The sequence below is a fragment of the Euprymna scolopes genome, chromosome 31 (genome assembly GCF_053919585.1).
Source record: "Euprymna scolopes isolate OS-2025 chromosome 31, ASM5391958v1, whole genome shotgun sequence".
Classification (NCBI taxonomy): Eukaryota; Metazoa; Mollusca; class Cephalopoda; order Sepiida; family Sepiolidae; genus Euprymna; species Euprymna scolopes.
The window spans coordinates 55,033,601-55,043,600 of NC_136512.1; the positions used below are offsets into that span (position 1 = coordinate 55,033,601).

General features: G+C 30.5%; 1 protein-coding gene across 1 annotated transcript in view; it reads right to left on the reverse strand.

The window, feature by feature from the left end:
• The window catches only part of LOC145255755 (uncharacterized), a 142,305-nt gene that overhangs the window by 58,518 nt on the left and 73,787 nt on the right, over window positions 1-10,000 (reverse strand). The window contains exons 4-7 of the mRNA XM_080114404.1: window positions 4,977-5,066; window positions 3,679-3,861; window positions 3,389-3,576; window positions 1,705-1,811 (exon numbers count right to left, since the gene is read on the reverse strand). Coding sequence (XP_079970530.1) covers window positions 1,705-1,811; window positions 3,389-3,576; window positions 3,679-3,861; window positions 4,977-5,066 — 568 coding nt within the window. The remainder of the gene's footprint in view (window positions 1-1,704; window positions 1,812-3,388; window positions 3,577-3,678; window positions 3,862-4,976; window positions 5,067-10,000) is intronic.

The window sequence follows — 10,000 nt, forward strand, 5'->3', positions numbered from 1 at the left end:
AATTTAATTTGAAATGTTAGAATTTAGTGGCAATTATTTTGCAATATAATGTAGTCGGAAGTTTATATTGGAAGCAATAAATTTTTGTTCATATGGAACAATGCCCAAAATAATTTTTTAACACTTAACGAAGATTGAAAACTTACAACATTTGACGAAACGATCATATTATTGATTTCTTAATTATTCTTACATATAAACAAAAGTGATGAGCAAAAAATTGCATGGAGCTTATTTATAAACATATAACGGGATTTATTTGTGCATGTAGGTAATGCCCTAAATTATGAAAGCAATCTTCCTAATACGTGAAAGCATGAAAAGGCGTACATACCAACATGTGTAAAGGCGTATCAACGGAACTGGGATGTTTGGTGAGGAGGCTAATTACATGTCATATCGTTTGCACCAAAAAGAAACTCGGGACAACAATGTTTCCATTGATTGAGATTGTCGGACTGACTTCCTCGTCTTGGTTGTTATCGTCACAATGTTTCGGCCGTTTTGCCCTCCGGCCTTCATCAGGTGTTTTGTATCGAACGAGGTTCCCCAGTTCGATACAAAACACCTGATGAAGGCCGGAGGGCAAAACGGCCGAAACGTTGTGACGATAACAACCAAGATGAGGAAGTCAGTCCGACAATCTCAATCAATGAAAACACCTCATCTAAAAAAATACAGACAATTACTAACAATGTTTCCAGTTTAAGTATTAAACCAAAAAAGGGAGGAAAGAGGAAGTGAACTTCTGAGTCCCACCTTTATTGTGTGTGATTAAGCCAATGGATGACCGCTCTATCAACACGTGACCGAGGACAAAATTAATCTCAACAAATCGATTCAAAATAACATGATTCCGTCAGATTATCATCTATGTAAACCACTGAATAATGGCAGAACATTTAAAATGTTTCGTTGAAACTTATTAGTTGTTGATTATATAAAATTTTTACATTTTATTTAAATGTTTTATTGATCACATGTTTTATTAAGAATTCTATTCAAATTATAAACACACTAAAATATTCTTGGACAGAGATGAGCATTGAACGTAAAGTATTCTTTTCCCGTAACTAAACCAACAGACGAATTAAGACGTATTTTCCGAATTATAATTGTTCTTAAACATAAACAAAAGAGATTTAACAAAAAGACAGGAATTATTTATAACAAATATTTAAACAGGATTTATTTGCGCCTACAATTACACCGAATTATACGCACGTGTCAATTTTGTTCATACGTGAGTTTCAGGAATAGCCTGACTTAATGATATATGTAGGCCACGTCGAATATAACTAGTATGGGGGGAACAACAACAACCGGTCGTATGCTGTCTCCAACATACATCAACAGAACTGATCTGCTGGTGTGAAGGTGAGTAATCGCACGTCATAGAACTTGCTCAAGCTAAATAGGAGCAGAGGACAAATGAATGTCGCCATACCAGTGATTAGACGAAATGGGGGGAAAAGAGATTTGGCAATCATATCGCTACGTTAATACTCAGATCAGAAAATAAGGGAAAAGGAAATGGATTAAGAACTCACGTTTTTTTTTTCTATATGAGTGACCACGTGGATAGATCAAACTCATTGACCTATCGTCGTCACGTGATTTGGTATTGCACGAATTAGAAAGAAAAAAAGCAACCCGAGCAAACTGTGACAAGTTCTGTGTATCATGTTATAAAATGTTACTTACGCTGGATATGTTTTGTTTGGCCTTCCCAAATGTCTTCCGGGTGCAAAATGGAATACCAGGATTTCGAAACCATTTCGTCGCTACTGACGCCCAAGTGAAATTCACCACTAAAACATAGAAAGATTGTAAAGCCTTGAAAATTTACAAATAATTCGGAGGATTTAAAATAAAAACATCTGATGGTAAATAATTGTTCGATTTTGTGTCCGCTTCGTTCAATAATTAGAATAAAAAGAATATTGAAAAAAAAAAATCAATCACTCGTCATTTATTCAACACAGATTATTTTTATAGGAGACGTTTTGATCCATTAAAAATGGGCAAAATTTATAGTCTGTTGACTTAGAATGAGTGCTTTATGCCAAATTGATGGTTGAATATTGTTAAATTAGTGATCATTTTTTGTATTAAATACTAATATCTATTAATACATAATGGTGCATCAAACTGATACCACAATATTTAGTTTGTTGCACCTTATCTGAACAAAGGTTAACTCAAAAATTCAGTCAGAGTGGACAAGTAGTTTCCGAGAAAAAGTAGAACGGACAGACAAACAAAGAGAAATATGATATAGATAACATCCTGTAAACCTTAGTTATTCAGAGAAACAGAAAAACATTTTATTTATAGACAATTGTTTCTGCCTATTTCAAGGATGTTATGTAATAAATATAATAGATATTCATGAATAAACTTCAATGTATAAAATTCCACAGTTAGGTTGAGAAAATTAAAATTCATCTATCACTTATTAATCTGACTGTGGAATCCACTGAATAAGTTTGTTCAGCGATATTTTTTATCCTATTAAAATATATTTCTTGAAATCAGTAAAGACAATGGAATAATCTAGCTCTAGTCGTACACTATTAAACATCACTATTAAACATAGCAAAGGTCCATACAATATTTCAGTCAGATCGGTCCAGTAGTTTTCGAGGAAAAATGGAACGGACAGACAGACAAACAGACAGACAGATTAAAAAAAAATCTAATATATTTATAATTTATTACTATTATTATCATTATTAAACGGTCTCTCCGCTACAGCAGCAGCAATTATATATATATATATATATATATATATATATATATATATATATATATATATATATGAGAAAATATGCCTATTCAATTATATTTCACCCATTATTCATACCAATCCTTTTATTTATGAAGCTCAATGTATGTTAAATATAACAATAGAGCATATACAAATAAATGACAAAACGTCTACATTCCCGATTCCAAGATGTTATCCATCTTACCGTTTATTCCTTTCTGCATATTAAAATATTCAATTTTTTACAGCACCAGTTTCGTAGGGCAGAAACAATCATATGATTATTGTGCAATTTTTTAGACATTTTCCACCCTGACTCATCAGAAGAATAAGAATTCATTTACTTTAAAAAGAAAAGAAAATAGAATTTAGGTATGATCACGTAAATCCGAAAAAAAAAAATCCGAAGAGTAGTTGCATCGTGCTTATATATATATATATATATATATATATATATATATATATATATATATATATATATATATATTGAGAGAGAAAGACAGGCAGAAAGTGGGTAAAAAATACTACACTTATTTTAACTCTTTTTATCCGTTTTCCGGGGCAATGCAGAGTAGCTCTGCTAGCATTTTATAAGTGTTATCATAATTAAATATTCACCTGTGAGAAATCTCTAAAAATGTCATATCCAGTCTGTGAGCGGATTTGAAAATCATGGTGTCACTGAGTAGAAGCGTGTCTTTGCTGTCAATGGTGATGAGCGGATAACAAAACGACGCGAAGACGAGCTGTTCCCCTCCTCGTTCTGGATCCGGCACGGACACAAAATGGCCACGAACGTGCATCGTCTGATAGAAGAAAAGAGAAACATATTTTATTGTTATCGATATGTAAGTGTATTCAGTGGCATCGTCTTATTTCATTCATGAAACAAACTAATATGAACTCACTTTAACATCTCCGAAACCGGATTGGCGTTTTACACTTCTGGACATATTCATCCGACAAAAGAATGCAAGAGGTTGTCCGGGAACAACATCTGTGCCGCCTCTCATCAACTGCGCCTGCACTGTGATATGATCTCGCTTGTCTATAATGTCAAAAAGACTGTCTCCTTGTGTTTTCATGTCGACCTGCAAAAAGAAATGACATAATCTTCATGTAATAATGCATTTTTGTAATGATTTACTGATAAAGTATTCTTTAATAACGTTTATGGCTAATTCATTATAAGTTAATCTATGTAGTTAAATTTTAAAGGTAATCGGTCATTATTAGGGCTGTGACAACAGCACATTCTTTTCATTGTTTTTACTCTTGAGTATATATCCGTTAATATCTTATATTTTTATATAGACAAATGTGGTTCTCGGTTGATTAAGTGTGTCTAACTGCGTCGGATATATACCAGAGAGTCAAAAGAATGAAAATAATATTCTGTTGTCACAGCTCTAGTTATTATAAGCTAATATAAGATATCATTATAAGATATGTGGAATACTCGTGGACACATCGGTTCTTGTTACAGTAAAGTGACGTTAAGCCTGCCTACTATCATTAAGGAATATTAAGCACTGTATGTCATCTTCGCCAGCCGGGTTATGCATGCGGTTGGGAATTGCATGTGAATTTGGTATTCCCTAAAAACTCTCTTTCGATGAAAGCCGGATATCCGCCGAAACGAGTACCACAAAAAAAGAACCATCATCAGTTAATATAGTTGGTCGTTCATTATAAGTTAATACTGTGGGTCGGTCACTATAAGATAATTCTATGAGTCGGTCATTATAAGTGCATATAAGCATGGTGTAGGTCGGTCATTATAAGATAATCTTGTTGGTCGGTCATAAAGAGATAATCTTGTTGGTCTGCCATTAAAAGAAAACTCTATAGACCGGTCCTTATAAGATAATCCTGTGGGTCGGTCATTACAAATTAATTTTATATATCTGTTATTGTCAATTCGCTTATTATAAGTTAATCCTATGGGTTGGTGATTATAAGCTAATTTTATGTTTGAGTAATTATAAGTAATCATCGCCGTCTTCTGTTTCTTGTTTCTCTTTTCCATTCGAGCGTCAAATTACGCAAATGTGCAAACAGGGGTTTAAGACAATCCAAATACACACATGCATAAAGACACAAACACACAAAAAAATGCACATAAACACCAATCATGTATGCATAGAAAATCACACCTCACATACACAAAACGCATACAGGTTGTACTTTTCCAGTTAATACTTACCATCGAATGGCCTAAGTATTCTGTGACATTTTCTGAAATGTAGACTAATTTCCCATCTCTTGTCGTGATGAGAAGAAAGCCAGCCAAGGCCTACAATGAAATGAGCACGAGTTTTATCCATTATTCAATGGTTAAGAAAAAATATACAAACAGCAGACGTATTCTTTCATAAATATCTAATACTCTGAAGAATTAAAAATCATCGTGAAAATCGAGTGAACACCCAAACAATATTGGTTTTAATTGACGGTGCGAACGACAATATTTAAAATGTTACACAATTTCAAATATGAGGCTTTTTGCAGTGTAGTCAACAAAATGAAGCAGAATGAAATAAAAACAAATAAATAACAAATAAAGGCAAGATAAGTTACTTTACTATCTACAGGAATTTTTTTTTAATGTTTTAACTGATTTTAAAGCGTTTATTTAGTTTGAAAAAGTAATAGTGTGGAATCTTAGGTTAGAACAACAAATAAATAATCGGTATTAGACGATCCTTTAGGGAGTTTCAATATTTGGTCAAAAGTCGAAAATTAAACAAAATAGAGTGTTGAATAGTATTCTGGGCAACGCCGGAGTTATTGCTGGTTGTGTGCACACGCATTACATTACGTTCTTGAACGACTGGGGCTATTTTTGCTTGGTTTTCTACCAGCACACACACACACATATATACTAGACTAGACTAGACTAGACTACCCGTGATCCATTAAGTCAATATATGTTATAGCTAGCTATGGAATAGTGACTATGCAGAATTAATGTACAAGAGTGCAAATGGCTATACAGAATTAATGCATAAACGCGCGCGGGAAAACAAAAATGTAGACCAAACATCAGTGCCCTTAGATTAAACGAAAAATCCTTTATATAAGGGAGTTGTAATCCATAGAAAAAAATTGAAAAAAGAAACGAAAAGAAAAAAAAATACAAGGAGGGGGTATGTATTGTACATGGCCAGCTTTTTTTGTGTTTTAACAGCCTTAAAAATAACAGGAAATAATAATTAAGTAATATTTAACAGTGAAACCTTTTCAAAGCAAATCTTTTTACCATCCCCATCCCACATAGTTTGGAAGTGTTTTTATGTATTTTTAATATGTTCGGAACTTATGACTCCCCCATATCGTTCCCACTTTTTGCCTCTCACTCCCGCCACTAAACTTGAAAAAATGCTAACGATTACATGTCTCTTTACCGCTACGTGGCCAAGACGTGGGTGCTAATTTTACGTTAAATTTATATAGGGAAATGATCCCGCGCTCTAAGATGTTAAATTTTTGTAATTTAAAAAAGATTAATTCTTTTATATTATCTTCAAAAGCCGTTGAAACGTATTAGCAAAACAAATTGATTTTGATTTCTTGCTGGGTTAAGTCGTAAAAAAATACTAAATATTTTTTAAAATATGTAAATTGCTCAAGTGGGTATTTGTTTTGTTTTGTTTTACACTAGAAAAAATTGCTCTGTTTTCATGTATGAAAACGATTCCAACTTGCAATGAAAATACATCATAATAATGATTTTAGAATTTTCGGACGCGAAAACCGTGCATGGTATAATCAAAAGCATTCGTTAACAATATTTGTTTGAAAATTTCTGTTAATATTGTTTAAAATTAAAAATAAAAAAGTTTATATTGTATAAATTATAAGAAATCTCTTGATGTTGTTTCAAAATAAAAATAAAAAGGTTTATATTGTTTAAAATTATAATAAATTCTATTTATATTGTTTTAAATGTAAAAAAACCCGGTGCTTTTGCATTTATTAAACCGTGATATTTTTAAATAGTATTTTCAAGTGCAGAATTGTTGCAAAACATCCCCCTTTCCCAATGCTAAAAATGGCTTTCTAAATAATAACGTTATTATTTCAGTACGATTCAATATGTGTATAAGTGCCAAAAAAGTTCTGTATATATCGATTAAAATAAATAAAAAGTGTTTATTATTGTTAAATAAATATGTTTATATTGTTTATTTTGGAAAATGAATCTCTGCTTATTTAAAACTTTTAACTGCTGAAATACCATTATTATTGTTTGCATGGTAACAATGATTAGGAGGATTTGGTTCCTTTTATGTGATATAGAGATCGAGAGTATTTTGCAACTACATTGCCTGATTTTTTTTTTTTGTAACGCAAATCAATTGTTAAAAATATTTATAAAACATGTTAGATGCCATTTTGCGTTGACAGTTAAGTATTTTCTTTTTATTAACACGGTTTCAAAGACTGGGCATGCTGATTTGAGTAATTCTGACACCTTTAAACTGTCAATTACATAATATATAAATATATTAAATCGTAAACATTTGTTTTGATTTTGTTTGAAAACGATTCCAACTTGCAATAAAAAGTACAAAAAGAACGTCAAATGCCGATGAAAATAAAAAACAAAAGAGATGTAAAGTTTTTTATTTACATATTTTTAAGGCGAAAAAAAAATGTCGATTAAAAAACCCTTCATTGCTTTGTTTTATTTCTTTACGCATGCGCATCGTAATGCGGAACCAGGAACACGGTTTCGACGCCCAAGCAAGATGATTTCAGTTTTATGATATAATACATAAATATTTAGCGTATATAGTAATTATACATTATATATAACGTATAATTACTATATACGATATATATATATATATATATAAATTATGTTATTTAACTATACACATCACATGCTGTATGTATTATATACATCTTACACTATCCATGTTATTATATGCATTATACGTTATATATATGATTATATACATTATATGTTATATATATATTATATACACTATTATATTAAATATTATATATATATATGATTATATACATTATATATATATGATTATATACATTATATGTCATATATATATATCATATACACTATATATTAAATATTATATATATATATATGTATATATATATGATTATATACATTATATATATATGATTATATACATTATATGTTATATATATATTATATACACTATATATTAAATATTATATATATATATGATTATATACATTATATGTTATATATATATATATTATATACACTATTATATTAAATATTATATATATGCATATATTATTATATGCATTATGTATATGATTATATACATTATATGTTATATATATATATTATACGCTATTATATTAAATATTATATATATATTTATACATGCATATATTATTATATACATTATGTATATGCATTATTATATATATATATATATATATATATATATATATATATTAGATAATAATTGTATCAATATTGTGGGGGGGGTCAATAATCTTTTCATTTTCACCGAGCGAGACTATATTATCGCGCAGACCAAACACAATGAACGGAAGAGATCGCATAGTAGCAGGACGAAAATAGAATTCCGATGTACATTTTTTTGTATTAAAATTTTCCCCGCAATACGGATGAGGAATTTCAGTGAGAAACACCTCCAGCATCGAAGAGCCATTTAATTACATTCGAATAGTTTTGTGAAATGCATACAACCTTTAGATCCTAAAAATGCATACAAAGACCAAATATGATGTGTATAAACTAATATTAACAGAGCGCGATTTCTCAGTGGGAGTCATATGACCCCCTCCTTGGAGAGACATGAAATGTTTCTGTCAATCACAAAGCCAAATTTTAAAAAGTGGGTTGTCATGAGAAATTACAGAAATTTTCGGGCACAAAAATATCTGATCATCGTGATTATGCTGTATTATTTTATGGTGTAATTCGTAATTATTAATCATTATTTTTAATAAAAATTTGTAAATTGTTATCAAGTTGAATATTAAATTGAAATTGGCATTCTAATACTTTGAATCAAATTTAATACAAATCTAAAATATTTGAGCGTTTAAATCTGAGGCTGTGCTCAAAGTATTCCTCCTAAAACGATATCAAATATTCAATAAAGAAAACAAAAAACAAATATAATTTGTGGAATACATATTAAATGATGTTTAATATTTATTGTTTACATCGTACAAAAACGCAGATATCTGAATTTTCGTGAAAATTTTTCAACCTCCTTTTGCAAGAAACTAAATGAAGTTTGCATTATCACATTTCCTATTACCTTCCGCATCAGCCACTATTGCGTCTTGCAGATGTGGTAGAATTATTAATTTCGGAGTTTACTCGACACAAAATATATAAACATTAGAAGAATATTCGCCTCAAGACAGATAAAATGAATTCTTCAAACAGAACAGTCTTGTACCAGTTTTATGTCCCCCCCCCTTTACAGAATAAAAATAAAAATATAATGTTTAAAATTTGATTCCACTTTGGATTAATATCCATTATATTATCTTCATTCTAGAAAACTGAAGGCTTAAGCTTGAGAGACCTTAAGAAGGAATTGAAATTTAGGGAATTTTGCTAATTAGAGTCTGGTAATAATGGGGCAAAGTTGATCCATATTGAAATTTTCTAATGAGATGTGCGTTTATCATGCAAACTAAGACCCCTTAAAATACACCCAAAAGAATTGAAATTTGAGGAACATTTATGAACTATTGTAAAAATTTCGCAAAAATCAAAAGTTTCTGAATTTCACGAGTGACTTTCACACACCTTTTTATGGCTTTTGAATAAAGTAAATTAAATTAAACATAATTCAAATTATCCACTTTATGGTTAGTAGCTGTGTTCCAAAATTCATAGCGATCATTTAATTAGGTTAGAAATGAATCTTATACGTACACATATACATAAAAATTTACACATACCTACATTTATATGCGTAAAGATGATTGAAACAATTTATTCGGATTACAAAAAATAGTTTGTTTTTACATGAAGGTCACCACTTATCAAGGCACAGAAACCACTCGGGGATAAGGATTATTTTGTGTAAAGCAATCAATGGGATAGTGTTGCAGTATTCATTAGTATTGGAGATTTGATAAAGTGTTATTACTTAGGGGGTGGTTCATCAGGAATTTATTTATGTTCGACTTGAAGACATCCATGTTGAAGTCAGGAGGGAAACAGGCAAGCGGTAGAGA